This window comes from Bos indicus, chromosome 10, assembly GCF_029378745.1.
Source record: "Bos indicus isolate NIAB-ARS_2022 breed Sahiwal x Tharparkar chromosome 10, NIAB-ARS_B.indTharparkar_mat_pri_1.0, whole genome shotgun sequence".
Classification (NCBI taxonomy): domain Eukaryota; kingdom Metazoa; phylum Chordata; class Mammalia; order Artiodactyla; family Bovidae; genus Bos; species Bos indicus.
The window spans coordinates 49647787-49664252 of NC_091769.1; the positions used below are offsets into that span (position 1 = coordinate 49647787).

Sequence of the window (16466 nt, forward strand, 5' to 3'; positions counted from 1 at the left end):
AACACAGTTGGGTGTGGACACACAAGTGTACATTGAATCATAGAAGCCTGGATCTCAATTTCATATGAGATAGATAGAGAACCAAGCTCTTGCATACCCTGCTGGAGGGAAGATACTGCAGAATCATGCTGGATTTGGTGACTTCATAGGCTTTGCTGTGGGCTGGGGTCAGCTCACTGTCCTACTGATTCTTGATGTCTGTCAGCCTTGGACTAAGGAGAGTTGTTGTATTTTAAATTGAGATACATAAAATACTTAAGATAACTTTTTGCACACTTGTTTTTATTTTATTTTGCCCACACTGTGTGACATGTGGAAACTTAGTTCCCCGAATCCGTGCCCCCTGCATTGGGAGCATGGAGTCTTAACCACTGGACCATCAGGGAAGTCCCTTGAGATACTTTCTGAAGGAAATCCTCAAAGCAAAACCTTATTGTTTGCATAATAATGGGAAAAGCCCTGTATTGTAGAGTCTTTAACAATAGGGCCCAAGGCTGCCTGGGTAAGAGGAACCATGGGCACAGCTAGTAGAAGTGGACAGGTGCTGGGGCAGAGGATTGAGTTTAATGTTTCTTTCATGTTCGAGCAGATGCCAGGTTTCTCTGTATAAGGAATGGTCGTATTTTATTTGTCAAACATATCTGGAGTTTCTGCAGGGTATAAAGCCCTGTGCTTGACAGTGTGAGAAGCAGGAAGTTGACCGCCCATGAGAAGTTTATTATAGAAGTGGAAGAAGTCAGTAGGTGCCCAGATGCTATTTGCGATCTGAACAGAGAATGGACGGAGGGAAGTGTCAAGGGTAGACTAAATTTGGAATTACCTAACCTCAGAGTTTCAAGTTGGAAAATTGGTGCTATAATTGGAAGGAGTAGCTTTGAAAGTCCCCTCCTAAGTGCTAGGTGTTACTAGGACTTGGGGAAGCCGGAGAAAGTAGGTGATGAGAGGGTTGGTCCAGACTATCTCTAAGACCCATCTCAGTTCTCGACATTTGTGAATGATTTGAGAAGATTCTCTGAAGCAGGCTGCACATCACCTCTTAAAGCCTGCACACACCTCTAGAGGCTAAACATCATAGATGCCATGGTGCTGCTGGAGAGCAGGGAAGGAAGAAAGAAGGGACAGAAGAAGAGGGAAAAAGTGAAAAGAAAGAAGAAAAATTATTGTAACAAGAGAGTTCAGCCATCACTCAGTGCTCATGGTTTGTAGGAGGTTTAATCCCCGAGGAAGCATCTGTAAAAGCCACATTGAATTGGGATATCTGTCTGCATATGTGTTGCTGACTCAGGCCTCTGACTTAAAATCAGTCAGTGGATTTTTTATGGTGACAGTGGAACCTTTAAGAAACAGTACACAATGGGGAAGTTAAGAAGTGAATGGGGGGACTTTATCCTCACTACCTCTGTCAACACCATTCCAACTTGGCATGGAAAACAGAGGTTCTCTCAATAGGTGAAGTGTTTTGCATAGGAAAACTTCATGAGCCTACTTTCAGCCACGTGGCAGCCTCTGGTTTCAGCTGGAGACTTTCTGGAACCACCTCTGGCACAGTTGCACAAAGTCTTTTACAGGAAGTTATCAGCAGGCCTTGAGGGCTCTGCTTCCCTGGCAGCTCTCCACTCTGACCACCTCCTTCTTAGCAAGGCCCTTGACCCTGGAAAGGGCCCTGCCCCCTGTAGGCTGAATCACGGGTAAGTGTAAGCAAGTTGTGAAAGGCATTCACTCATAGCTTTTTGAGGCTTTGTGTGCCGCTCTGGTTTCATTTTATTTATGGGGGAGAAGGCAGAATCAGCTTGGATTTTATCAGAGCAAGGTCTGATCTTCCAGTTTCTGACCTTTGGGTCTGGCCAAAGGGAATGCTGTTGAAGAATACTTTGACCCAACACCCCAGAGTTGTCAAAGAATCACAACCTGCTTTACAAACACAGGCCTCTATTTTTGTCTTATTAGTTTTAAAGGGACTATCAGTTACTAATCAACTTTTCCATGTTCTCGCCCGTTTTTCTGAAGGAACTTGCATCAGCACTGAAGTCAGCCTTGTCTGGCCACCTGGAGACAGTGATTTTGGGCCTATTGAAAACACCTGCTCAGTATGATGCTTCTGAGCTGAAAGCGTCCATGAAGGTAAACGTGTAAAATGCAATCTCTGTCAAATCTGCCATTAATATTTGTGAATTACAGCTTTCTGAGTATAATTAGGTGATTTTCAGTTTTGTTGAATTCTCATTTGGAGTCATTTTGGGGGAATGAACTGAAGCTTTAAGTCTCAGGATTTGTACCAAAAATATTTCAATTACTTTTTTTAAGACTGTAAAGAAATTTCATGATGCAGAGAAGTCAGTTACCAGCTGCTACTGCTTGGCACCTGGGCAATTGGAATACCATTTGGAAAAACTACTTCCTTGATTACACTTCCTCCTTAAAAAAGATTTGTTATGACATTAAGGCAAAAGTAAAACTCATAGCTTTTGTTAAGTGAAGCTTAACAGAAATCTGCTGATGCTCTTTTGGTTGTTTCTTCTTCTGACCTTCTCCTTGCTGGTCCCATTGTTTGATTCAAATTTCGGGCAAAATCAGAATATCACTGTGGATATTAAGGGAGATTTCAGATCATGAATGGCTCCTGTGTTTTCAAAGCATATACTGCTGAGTGGTGTTTGTATTTTTGCAGTTATTTTGAACATGGATTTTAAGGTTAAAGTAGAGAGTAAAAATTCCAGGTTTCAAGTGCCCCTGTATTTTGTGTGTACCTAAAACATCAAGTGTTACATAAATGCAATAGATACAGAAACATAAACACATGTTACAGCAAAGCATAGAATCCTTTTCCTAAGGTGCCTGTGACACTTTGAATAATGTGTCACTGCCCTCTGCTGGTAAAGCTGGGTAAAGCCTCAGTATAGAGGGAAAAGCTGCAGTTCTAAGTCCGAGTGTGTTTTCTGTGATGCCGCCATTTCTGAATTAATGGAGAGACAGACCTGTAAGCCTGTCACTAGCTAATGTTACAGTTCAGTTGTCATCACTTCTCCCACAGAACACTTCGAAAGGGAGGCAGCTTCCCAGCCAGGCATTTTCAGGGCCCAAAAGTTGATAGCTCAGGGCTGCTATTTGCTCTGAAATCAGTTTTCCGGCTTAAGCCTAAGCTGTGCTCAGTTTATTTGAGCAGACTTGCTCTGAGTTATCTAAGTAGACTATGTTGGAGGGAAGGTATAATTAAGAATGATAAGATGTCAACAACACTTAAAGATTCTGCTTGATAAAAAGAACACTGAAAACACTCAGTCTTGGGACCTTTGGAGCCGTGGATGAACCAGCCTCCCCTGGGTTTCTTCTGACCATCATCACTTCAGATCAGTCTATCTTATTTTCTCCAAGAATTCATTTAGTTGCAATTTGTGCAGTTTTACTTGTATCTGTTATTAGGTATAAGTGACCTGAAACAGACCTGTAAGAGCTGTCCATCGCCATTGTAATCTCTGTAACTGGGTCCAATGAAACGTGCTTTGCCTGCTGGATCTTTGACCTTGGGCCAGCTCGTCCATTAGCTATCACAGCTGAGTACCCTTCTGAAATCCATAAAGCTCCAAGTGACATTAACTGAACAATGCTTAAAAAAATATCTGTTTTGACTTCTGGCAGTACCACTGGCAGTATCTGCCATATGTTACAGTAGACATTGCCCTTGTGATGGGAACTGTGGACAGTCTGTGGAGAGCTTGGGCCAAGTTTGAAATCGCCAAGGTCACTTTTAAATATAGAGAAAAAACACTGTCAGAATTTTCCTATATTAAAATGGGCATATCACTGATGCAAGAAAACAAATCTATGTTGCTATACCTATTTTATATTTCAACAATGTTAAGAAATAACATTTCTTCCAATGCATGAGTTATTTTTTAGACTATTTTTACATCCTCGAGATTGACAAACTGCCCCTTAAAATATCTGAAGATGCTTCGTAGTCTCTGTGTAATATTTGTATAGAATGTTGTGTAGACCTTTTGCTAAGGGAAGAAATTTTGGTTTTGCAAGCACCTCTACAAACCATGATTAAAAACTCTGGGAGAAGAGGCCTTGGCTCATAGATTAGATTGAGGAATAAAATTCAGAATTAACTATTAACCTGAGGCTTAGCTCATATTATACAAACTACTTTTTTAGGGGCATATAAACTCTAATAAGTTTAATTAATAGCTGACACACTTCTCATGTGGATAAGTAAGTTTCTTATTGTATTAACACCTTATAATTGATTTACATTTTAAACAGTTGTAATTCTGCTTAGTTCAAAGTGATATTTCCATATTCGGAAAGATGAGTATTAGAGAATCCTGATTATTAAATCTTGACTTTGATCATGAAGCCAGCTTTGAAATACATGTTTCATTGAGTCCTTTCAAGCTATCTGGCACGCCAGCTCAAAAGTGTATATATTAAATTTGAATACATCACCCATCAAATTCTCATTCCTTAATAAAGTGTTGGTGTCTAGGTTTATTTGGCACTTCATTATTTCCTTTTGCTTCTCTAAAATGCCTGAAGAGTGCATAGTAATCAAGCAAAAATGGAAGTACAAGAATGAAATTTTTAACATTAACCCAGTTTTACATTTCAAAGAGGTAAAGCTAAAAATTTTATCTTATCTATACCTTTCCCTCGTCAAAGACTTATTTCAATCTAACAATACTGACCTCCAATGACAGCTCAAAATTTCTATATTCCTTTATTTTAAATTAATGAGCAGAATTGTGTAATAAAGAAAATGATTTCTTTTCTATGAAAATAATGGCTGATTATTAGAGGAGTTGAAAAATAAAGAAACATAAGGAGAAGATGAAGTTATTCATTTTATAAACCCATCGCCAAAAAGGGCTATATTTTAACATTTTAGTGTATTCCATTACTGTCTCTTCCCATTTCACTATATGTGTATATATAGTAAGGAAATTTAGGTATATATATATATATATATAGTTGAGCTAAAAAAACATGCCAGTTAAACCATGCTTTATTCTAGTGAAGCTTTTTTTTTTTTTAAAGGAATAGAATATAACATCACCTTGTGCCAAGGAATCAGTACAGATCCCTCTGGAGGAATGCAGAAAGGGGTGCACTGTAGACCGAACCCGTGTGTGCAATTTACCTGATTGAGTTCAGAGAAGTGGGCTAGTGGCTGGGAGGGGTTTCCCTGCTAATGTCTCTGCTGCCTGGTTCCCAGGGGCTGGGGACTGATGAGGACTCTCTCATTGAGATCATCTGCTCAAGGACCAACCAGGAGCTGCAGGAAATCAACAGAGTCTACAAGGAAAGTGAGTAGCCCCAGTTCCATGGTGCACCCATTCCACCTTGTTTCCGGGACCACTATCCTGGCCCCCTGGTCTGGTGTTCAGGATAGGATCCCTGGATTCCGTGTGTATAAACACCTGCCATCTGGACTGTCCAGGGGTTTGCTGTGACCAGGTCACTCTCCTCCATCTCCTGATGGCCTGGGCTTTGTGACTACATCCGCCTAGAACTAGTTCAGAAGAATATATGGGAGGGAAAGCAGAGACTATGAAACAAAAGAGATCTGGTGGGGAGAAGTAGAAAGTATCCCCCATGGATTTCATGTACTGAGTGCTGTCCAGTGTCTGCTGAGAAGATTCCCAGACTTGACTGTGGATCATTGTTTCAGGAGACAAAAGAACCCATGTGCACCAAGCAGTATAGGAGGCCAGAGGTGGAGTAAATGACGCAGCGTACCTGATATGTGGTACTTCATTTCAACATAGGTGTTATTTTGAGTAGTAGAATACAAATCCATTCAAAAGTACCCTTTAATTCTTACTAGTTTTTTACCATTGTGCGTTTCCTCAATCAGTAGATATAAAGCACAGTTTTGTGTGTGTATGTGTATGTAGTCCTCCAGTTTGTTCGATGTTCTAAATAAGTGTAATCAAGAAGTTTGGGAAAGAGTATTTTAGCTAGACAGGAGGTCCCTGATCACAGCTGAGCTTGAGGATCCCCTGTCTGATCCTGCTCTGTGTATCCCTTATCACTGATAATAATTCAATAATACTAGTTCTGATTTTATGAGGGTAAAATTCCTTCTTGAGAATCCACCCTCATTTTTAGGGGTACATCCACGCTGCCACAGATTTCTGCTTTTCAGAGGCTTAGTGGGCAGGGGCTGGGTGGGGTGGCTGGCTGCGTAGGCAGGAAGTGTTAAACTAGATGTGTTGTTTTCCAAGTGTACAAGACCGATCTGGAGAAGGACATCGTTTCCGACACATCTGGCGACTTCCGCAAGCTGATGGTCGCCCTCGCAAAGGTTGGTTTCCGGTTCGTTGCTTTGTCCTTGCTTCCTCCCAATGCAAGTTGCATACCTCCTTTTATACTCAGGAGCAAATTAACTCAGTCCTCTGGGCCTGCCTCAGAAATTCCAGCTGTATTTTGACAGTGGGTTTGCACTCTTAACTGCAGAGTTGTCATTTTTGTATAATAGGATTTCTTATCCTGCAAAACCGTATGGTCAGGTGGACTTTGGGGCCAGAGGAGGAAGAGGCAGCTCTTAGCTCCTGGCCTGGATTTGTGTGCCAGCCTTGTGACTCGGGGAAAGTCATTTTGCCTCTCTCTGTCATCACTTAGGACCCAGTGGGAAGTGACCCTCTTGTTTCTTTCACCTGTTATCGCTTCTTAAGGGATAGTTTGTCCAGGTAGTGGTTTGCCTGGAGAGGAGGTCTTTGCTTGTTTGCCAAGGTTAACACATTAATGTAGCTGAAAGGCACTTCCGTCTAAGTCTGAGGTCTGACCCACGTGCAGATTAATGACTCTGAGCGCTGCGAGGGAAGAGGAATTTCATCCAGGAACCCTGAAGACAAGTGGGCACACTCCACCCACACCTCCATTGCTGTCACAGCTCCATTCCGCCCTCCCTAGCTCCCTTCTCTACCTCCTGCCCTGAGTGTGGCCACCTACCCATCATTTTGAAATCCACTGTATCGTTTTACTCGTACCCTGATCAAAACTCATTTCTGCTGTATCAAATACAAACTCTCAACTGCCTTCAGGCATCCTCCGTCCGCCGGCCCTCCCTTAATCTTCCTCCCCGGCTTTCCCCCTGCTCACCTCAGTCCTCTGAGACTTTCCTCTTGTGTGGAGGGGCTTTCTCCCGTTCCCCTGTACCACCCTCATCTGACACATCCTTTGGGTTTACCTCAGCTGCACCCCGTTGTCCATAGACTTTGCTGATGATACTACTTGATGGATTTCTTCCTTTTTTTGCATTTCTCATCTGCTTAGAGCCACAGATACTGTGTTGCTTTACCATTTATCCCATCCTTATTTCTCCTTCGGGATTGTGTGCTCTCCAAGGGAAGGAATTTAAATATCATTACCTTTTTGGGGGGTGGACAGAGGGTGGATTCTGTAAGGTGCTTAGCCCAGGAATGGGTACCACAGAGGGTATAGCGCCCCACTTCACTGCCTCAATTATTGTAGCAATCCTTGGTCTTGCCTAGACTTTTAAGTGAAGAAAAATTTTCAGAGGGTGTCCATTCAGTAAATAGTGGCTTACATGAGTTGGGGAGAAATCAACATTTTCAGTTTTAAAATGTACAAAGATATAAATTTGATGTTCTTTCTCTTTTTTTCTTTTAGGGTCGGAGAGCAGAGGATGGCTCTGTCATTGATTATGAACTGATTGACCAGGATGCCAGGGTCAGTGCCAAGCTTCTTGGTTTGATATTTTGTTTCCTAGTCTCTGGATCGTCTATGTAGTCATCTGTCCTGTGTAACAAATTACGTCGAAACTCAGTGGCTTAGACCCACAAGCATGTATTACCCCTCAGTGTGTGTGGGTCAGGCAGTGGGAAGTGGTTTGGTTGGGTGGTTCTGGCTCAGGGCTTCTCCTGAGGTTGGAGACAAATTTTTGACCAGGGCTACATCCTCTGAGGGCCTGACTGCATCAGGAGGCTTCCCGGATGGCCCACCCACGTGACTGTTGACAGGAGGCCTTAGTCCCTTTCCACATGGGCCTCGCTAAGGGGCTGTCTGAGTGATCCCACAGCGTGACAGCAGGCTCTCCCAGAGAGAGTGATCCGAGAGAGACTGTCAGGAGGAAGCCAGGTGCCATTTAGGATGTGATCTCAAGAGCCACATGCTGTCACTTCTGTCACACTCTGTTCTTTAGAGGCAAGGCCCTAGGTCTGGCCTCCAGACAGCAGGAGAGGAAGTAGGCTCCGTGTTTGGGAGGGAGAAACGTCAAAGAACCTGTGGGCTTCATTTTCACTTTCTGGGAGTCATAGTTATACGACCTTATAATGCCGGTGTTAGTTACAGGATCAGCATCTGACTCACATTTGCTCGTTCAGGCTTTGCTTGTATGGAGGAACCAGTTTCCGCAGGGTGTGCTACAGCTGTGCGCACTGGTGTGCAGTTGCTGCAAATGAACCCTAATACAGTATATACAGCACACAGCAGTGGAAGAAGGTGGTAGAGGCGTGGCCAGGGATGGGCAAGCTCACCGCCCCGGGTCGTGGGGAGAAGACAAGGGAGGCAGAGGTCCTTCCTTCCTTTCTGGCCAAATGGAACTCCTGCTGCTTCTCATCCCATAATCACTGAGAACTAGTTGGGAAGCTGATTCAGATCACTGTGAACTGCCTGCCTTTCCCAGAGGGTCGACAGATGTCTCAGTGTATTTCAGAGGAGCTGAAGAACAAGGTTATTCGTTTTAGTTTTAAAATTCAGTATATTTCACAGAGTACTTTTAGCAGAAGGTAGAAAAAGCGTTTTAATAAAGAAATGGAAGTTAGGCTTTGCAGCGCCCAGATAGTGGACGGTCACTCAATGAGTATTGGCTCCTGCGTAAGCCTTTCTCCCTCCTTCCTTGACAGTCTTAGCATTACTTGTAGCCCCTAAATTTTCTAGAAACTGAGGACGTGGTTGAAGCAGCTTTTTTCCCAGCTACATCATTTTCTCAGTTTCTAAGAAGCCCAGGGTAGGTACCTGGCCTGCAGCTGTCTTCAGTAGATGGAAGGGCCACATGGAGGCGAGCTGGAGGCACTAGTGAGCATTGGCTTGTCCTTCTGTAGATGAGCTCTTGGTTCTTCCCTTGGCGTTCAGGGAAGACTGGTTCAGCATCAGCTTCACGCACAGCCTAGTCTCATACTGCATGTCTGTGCCTTGGGAAGCCTGCTCTTGATCAAGACTTTGACATTGATCAAGAAAATAGCACATTTTTCCTGTGCCTGCAGTGCCATCCTCCTTTCTCATTTGGCATTTTGAACGCATAGATTTTTTTTTGTTTTTTTTTGCATGATGTGTTTTTAACGACCTTGCTCTCTGGATTGTGGGGTTAACTTTCCTGGCTGGTTGTGCTCATAGGATCTCTATGATGCTGGTGTGAAGAGGAAAGGAACTGATGTTCCCAAGTGGATCAGCATCATGACCGAGCGGAGCGTGTGCCACCTCCAGAAAGGTGGGTGCTGCTCTGGGGAGGTCTTAGAGTCCGGGGCCTGAATGAAGGGCCCTCTCAGTTGGGTCATTGCCAGCAGGTGTCTGTGTTGGGGCTCGGGTCTGCCAGAACAGAGTTCATTCTCTACTCTATACCTTGTAATCTCATGCGTTTTTCCTCACCAAGTCCATTCAACCTTCTCTCCCATTTTGGATGCTTTATTTTTGTCCTAAATGTTTTCCATGTTTGGTGCCTGTTTGGTGGGCTGCCTCTTCTTGTCTAGGTCATTTTATCTTGCCAAATTTTTTGAAATAATGGACTTGGCTGGGTGCTATGTACTGTTTCTTGTAGCTTAGATAAAAAGGGTTCCACTCTATAGAGATGAAGATGGTCAAAATACATGCCCTGAGCTGTGCCATTCAGGACAGATGCATGGGAGGGCTGTCCCAGGGCAACTGGTGCAGTGCTGGCCCTGGCTCACAAGGCAGTCCCTGACCCCAGGAAGCTGTGATCATCCGTGTGTGTGTGACGTGTAACTCTGTGGGTGACCACTGACAGCTCTCTTAGTGGCTCTGTTACAATAATTGTTTGTTGCTTTTCTTTAGTATTTGAAAGGTACAAGAGCTACAGCCCTTACGACATGCTGGAGAGCATCAAGAAGGAGGTCAAAGGAGACCTGGAAAATGCCTTTCTGAATCTGGGTAAGCAAGTGCACGCACACACACACACACACTCAAACACACACTCACACCCCGCCCCCGCCACTGCCCCGTCCCAGTGGAATCATCTTTCAGTCCACTGTGCTGAAGCAGAGCAGTAACGAATGACCATCCTGATAATTCAGGTGGCTTTGGGAAGTGTGACTTCTTTACATGTTGTGGGTAGTTTCATAATCTTCACCGTATGAGTTTAAGATGTGGGACTGAAGAAGGGCTTATGTTGGTAGAATGGAGAGCTGCCCAGGCAGAATAAGATAACCAGGGAAAGGGCTCTCTCCTTGGGGGCAACACACATATATGCGTCAGTTTCTGTGGCCCTCAGACTCCCCTGATTTGAAAGCCCTCGGGGCTTCAGAGGATCCCCGGTCTTCCCTGAGCATTTCCCATTGTGCGGCCCATTTGCTGACCCTTTCTTCTCCCCGCAGTTCAGTGCATTCAGAATAAGCCCCTGTATTTTGCTGACAGACTGTATGACTCCATGAAGGTAAGAGCAGCCTGCCGAGAGGTCCATGTTTCCGCACTAGGCTTTTCTTTCTTTGTGCCCCACACTAAGTCTCCTTAACTAATGGATGGCGGAAGAGACCCCATTGTCTGGGTGGCCACACTGGTCAGCTGTGCTTGCACCCGACAGAGGGAAGCCCGCAACCCAGTGGTTTTCAGTCTTCGGCTTCTCCCAGCTACTTCAGTGCGTTTTTGTGGACAGGCAGAAAACAGAGTGCCACAGGACGGAAAATGCCAGATGGTGATCACGTTAGATTCCTGCTCAGCTTTCTCAGTGATTCCCCCCTGGTGCCCCAGGGTGAGGATGGGCAAGGAAGAGAGAGGCTCCTGAGCAACCACTGTGCAGGAGGCATTGTGCTGCTGACCTCATCGTAAATCATTACTGAAAAACCTACGGGGCTTGTGTGGCCGTCTTCTTTCTAGAGGAGGAGAATGGAGCTTGGAAAGCTTGCGGCTTGCTTGAGGTTGCATAGCCAGACTTGCACTTGAGTCTGTGTGAGTCCAAAGCCAGCCCTGCGATCTTCCCTTCAGTGGCCATCTCTTCCCGCAGTCCCATCCCCTTTTCCACTTGTCACATGTGCCTTGTGCTTCTGAGCCCTTGCCGCCTCTTCCTGGGCCACCCTCTGATCCACACGGCCTCACTTCCCTTTCCCCTTAGGTTCCATGTCACGTTTGACCTGTTCTCTGGTGTAAGGTTCCGGAAGTAAACTCAGTGGTCCTTACTGTTTGTTCCATTCATGATGGCACGGAGCTGTGGTGAACATGGTTACGTGTGCTCCCCAAACCCCCAAGAGCCAGGAGCTTTGTGTTACATGGGTGAACTCGCGTGCTTTAACGCTGAGCCTTGCAGTAGTTAGTGCTCAGTTCACGTTTGTTAAATGCATGGTGTGCAGGGGTTTGTGCCCCTTGTGTGTTTGGAATTCCAAGATGCGCATTGTTCTTTAGGCAGCAGTTTCAATGTTATCATTGTAATCTCTTAGGGCAGCATCAAGAACCTAGATCAGTTCCATGTGCAAGAGAACCGACCAGACTTTTTTTTTAATTATTATTTTTTTAGTTTTTATTAAGGATCTTAGTGCCCCAATCAGGGATTGAACCCCTGCCCCCTGAGTTGGGAACTTGGCGTCTTACCTGCTGGATCACCAAGTCCCCGCTAGACTCCTTTTTAATGATTAACATTGTCAGTGAATTGTAACTGGGAGTATGAATTTGATTTTCAGGGCAAGGGCACTCGCGACAAGGTCCTGATTAGAATCATGGTCTCGCGCAGTGAAGTGGACATGTTGAAAATTAGATCTGAGTTCAAGAAAAAGTACGGCAAGTCCCTGTACTACTATATTCAGGTAAGGCCCCACCTGGCCATCAGAGGGCTGGGGGTCCCAGGCGGGTGTCCGTCAGAACAATGGCGGTTTTCTGCCATTGGTGGTTTTCTGTTTCCTAACTCCCCAGGGGAGAGATGCTACTCATCAAATATCAGGGGTTTATTCTCAAAGTGCTATTACGACGTGTCCTGGAAAGTTAAAGAATCAGGCAAATATTTTATATTTCCCACACCTATTCTACAGTGATAGTTGGTGTTCATGACAGTGATCCTGTAAGACTTGCTAACATCCTGAAAAGACTTCAGGCAATTCAAACTGCATTTTATTATATTTGCATTTCTTGAAACTCCTCTGTGATAAGCCTGGGCAGCATTTCCTCACTCGGAACCCCTGTCTCTTCCCCTGGTGTAGCCTGTCCCTGTTTGGGAGGGATGGAGCATCCTTTTATAAGCACTGATTGCAGTCACCGTGGTCCCCCCACTGTGTTTATTTCAGACGTATGTTGCAAACCCCTTTTTCTGAAAGATCCTGAAAATGTCAAAGGCATGTCAGTGGTCACCAGGGATGAATTCAGAGCTGAGTTCACTGCAACTAGGTTTCATAGGGCATATGTTTAAAATTCTGGGGCCATTTAGACTCTAAGTAATTATTTCCTTAATCCATCAGCTTATTCCCACGTGACGTTACAGGTCCACAAAACAACACAGGGAGACAGGAAGGGGCCTCGTGTGTCTTCTCTGGAACGGTGCAGGCCGGGGAGAAAGAGGGTGGTGTCTGCAGGACCTCAGTGCAGGAGGAGCAGACCAGGTTCTGTCCTCTGGTCACTTCCCATGTTAATCCCAGAACCCCCTGTTTTCTACGCTTGTGGCAGTAACCCCCCTGGACCGTTCTCTGAGGATCCTCTGATGGTGTGGGGGCATCTGGGCAGGTCCCAGAGGGCCTCCATGTGCCGTGGGCCTGCTTCTCTGTTCCTGCAGAATTTGGATCTGTCTCCTGACCTAGAATTTCTTTTTTTCTCGGCCATTTGTAGCAAGACACCAAGGGCGACTACCAGAAAGCGCTGCTGTACCTGTGTGGTGGGGATGACTGAAGCCCCGCGACAGCCCAAGCATCGAGGACGGCTGCTCCGTGCTCCAGCTAACAGTTCTCCGCAGTCAGCCCGCGGCTAACAGCCCCCTGTGCCCGTCCCCGGGAGGATGACATTAGCGCTGCCCGCCCCACCCGCTCTTTTGTTAGTTTAGTTTCCTACGCATTACCTGGCTTTCCCGGCTAGTCCCTCTTTATAGCCAAAGAAATGAACATTCCAAGGATTTGGAAGTGGAATCTATGATGTGAAACACTTTGCCTCTCGAGTACTGTGTCATAAACAGATGAATAAACTGAATTTTTACTGTTGGAACAGGTACTTGTGGACCTTGCTCTCAGTTAATTGTTTCAAAATCAAGACAGGCTTCAGGGTGGTCTTGTTCAGCTGGTAAGGCTGCCCCCTCGAGGAAGAAAGCTCTTGAAAGGAGCTGTCCAATATGGTAGCTACTATCCAGATGTGGCTGTTTACATTTACATTTATTTAAATGAAATAATTTAAAATGTTAATTCCTCAGTCACGCTATTGACATTTCAAATAATCAATGTCCATACGTGGTTAGCACCTAGTGTATTGGAACAGCACAGGCAGCATATCAAGAGTGGATGGGTTCACCTTTCATTATAAACAGAAGATTGTATTGGGCATCTCTGTTTACCCAAGGGATAAACCAAGAAATTTCTTTGGGAGAAATCCCAGAATGACCCCTTCATCTCTGCTCATCTTTATACAGGTGAAAACCAGCATCTGCAGGGGCCTCAAACTGGGAAGAGGGTGGGATGGTGTGTTCAGCAAATACTGCAAATGTTCCCATAAGAGTCAGAGGAATAAACAACATCCTGTCCCAACCTCTAGGGCTCACATGTCAGTGAGTCAGGCTACAGCATTCTTGTCCAGGCAGTGTAACACAAGTGGACAGGTGCATCAAGAAGAAAGCGGTGTTGCCTGGGAGGATTGAGAAGGATGACCCAGAGAAGGAAACATTTCAACCTCACCCTGAAATCTAAGGGAGAGTGTTACAGCTGGGAGGAAGCTCTCCACACACTTCACACGGTCTTGATCATGGAGGAGAGCTAATCCTTACACCTGGTTCACATTTCAAAAGGCACAAAGGGTCAGTGCAGTGAGAATCACATCTCCCTCTTACTCTCCTCCCAACCAGCCAGGTGCCTTCCTAGAGTCACGTGGTCTCTGGTCCTTCCTTCCATGGATAGGCTAGGCTGCGAGCTAAAACAGGTATGTGTGTTGATGTGTCTGTCTCCATTCACCAGGTGAAGACACTGTTCTTAGGCTTCTAGCCCAGGACCCTGCGGACAGCTTACTCATACAGGTATCTCCCGTCAGCTGTGGGTAGGGCTGGGGCAGTGTTGATAACTATCCCTAAATTCTTACATTTCCTGTTTGGAGAGGATGCTCTGCTAGTTGCTAATTCTTGACTTCTGGCTAATGTCCAATGCACTTGTGGCCTGCAGGGTCTAGGCAGTAATGGAAATGCAGGTGTGAAATGGGCTGGTTGGACAGAGAGGGGAATCTGGAGAACCTCTGCCCCACTTTGCAGCTCTCAGATCTGGTGAAAACACCACCACATTAAGCACATGATGAGACATCTGTGAGCTGACTGATTTGCTGTTTTGACCTTTGGCAAACTTTAGGTAGAAATTCAGATGGAACGTAACTCTTTGAGTCCCTAAGTGGTCTGAGAAGTGCCTGTAAATCCAATGAGATATTCTTTAAAATGCAAATTAGGGGGGAAACAAGATGGCAGAGGAGTAGGTGGACCTGGAGTACATCTCTCTCCATGTATACATCAGGAATACATCTTCAGACACAGAAATGCATGCAGAATACCACTTGAGAGTGAACAGGAGTACCTGACCAGTGGAAAAGAATATAGAGAACCACGTCCGTTGATAGGATGAAGGAACCAGGGGGAAAAACAGGAGTGTTAGTGGGACTGGACCAGCTCTCAACAAGTTGGGGAACTGAAGCAGGAGTCCAATCCCCACATCAGGGCAATTGTCTGAGGCAGAGGAAAAACATTTAAGGCTGAGAGTGAAACAACTGATCTGTGGCACCCTAAATGGAATGAGAATCAGACAGTCCTTGCCACAGCCATATATACCCCAGACAGGAACGCTGGTTCCCTGGAAGGTGCAGCGGCTAGGAGCTGGAGTTTAGGGATTGTGGAGCAATCCCAGGGTGAGGGCTGCTGTTGACTGTGAAGAGACAGATCGAGGGGATGTGAGGGAAGAGATTGTGGGGGGAAATGTCTGTGGAGGAAAGCCCAGCAGGCGTGGAAGCAAGGCGATACCACTGAGTCCAGCATAGGGGGTGGAGCCATCACCGTAGCCTCTTTCCCCACACAGGCCAGCATTGGCAGCTGAACAATGAAGAGGCTGGCCCAGCAAGTGCCTGAGGCACTAGACTACAGAATAGGACCCCACCCAGGGTGCCCCTTTAAGTGCCTGCTGCTCCGATCCACAGAGTAGGATCCCAGCCAGGGGGCTCCTCTATGTGCCTGATGCACCAAACAACAGAGAAGGACCCCAGGCAAGGAAACCCTTTAAGTGCCTGAACGGGCGGAGCTGTGGAGAAAGACTGGCCAAAGAGGCCTGAGCGCCAGCTACAAGAAGCTGGAACAAAGACTGATAGGGCCATAACTCCTGTGGCGAAGGCAGTCCATGTCTCTGCACAGTTGGCACCGCCAGGGTCCCTATAAGCCAAGCAGCTGCGCCACCTTCACGCTCAACTCTTAGTGGGGCAGAGCTGCCACAGGCAAAAAAAGTCTTCTGTCTGTGCATGCAGGGTCACTTTGGTCGTGGCTGACTCTTTGCAACCCTGTAGACTGTGGCCTGCCAGGCTTCTCTGTCAGGGAGCGGGGTTCTCCAGGCAAGAATACTGGAGTGTATTGGCCAATAATGGTTGCCATGCCCTTCTAGAGCACTATATTTCCTGCTGCCCTAGCCGCCAACTCCCCTGAGTACCTGGTGCTGCCAGAATCCCTGCGACCCAAGCAGCTGCACCACCTCCACACCTGTCCCTCACAGGGGCAAACCCAAGTCCTCCAGGGCAGCCTCAGGAGCAAAGCCCAGCGGACGATGCACAAGCAGAGGTGGAAATAAAACCACAATTGAAACCCAGGGGCAGTGTGTCTAAGGAAGAAGACCCAAAACCTTCCCACCAGCTGTACAAGCTGCAGATTAAATCCACACGGTCAACTAGACAGCCTCTATGTCTATGGAATATATAAAAAGCCATTGAGAGCTCCCACAAAAGAAAACGCACTAGTGCTGATAACTGTGGACATTGAAGGCAAGAACGCACAGGAATAGGACCAGATTAGAGTGGCCCCCACAGCAGGTCCAGAGATCAGCACAGCGATGGAGGGCATCCTAGGGAAGGAAGGTGGA

The 16466-nt window shown here is 46.0% G+C and overlaps 1 protein-coding gene across 1 annotated transcript in view; it reads left to right on the forward strand.

The window, feature by feature from the left end:
- Positions 1-13377, forward strand: part of ANXA2 (annexin A2) — a 44559-nt gene extending 31182 nt beyond the window's left edge. Inside the window, exons 5-13 of the mRNA XM_019968745.2 lie at positions 2008-2121; positions 5216-5306; positions 6228-6307; positions 7636-7695; positions 9361-9454; positions 10036-10131; positions 10575-10633; positions 11871-11993; positions 13003-13377. Of these exons, the coding sequence (XP_019824304.1) occupies positions 2008-2121; positions 5216-5306; positions 6228-6307; positions 7636-7695; positions 9361-9454; positions 10036-10131; positions 10575-10633; positions 11871-11993; positions 13003-13062 (777 nt within the window). The 3' untranslated portion in view covers positions 13063-13377. The remainder of the gene's footprint in view (positions 1-2007; positions 2122-5215; positions 5307-6227; positions 6308-7635; positions 7696-9360; positions 9455-10035; positions 10132-10574; positions 10634-11870; positions 11994-13002) is intronic.
- Positions 13378-16466: the final 3089 nt, after the last annotated feature.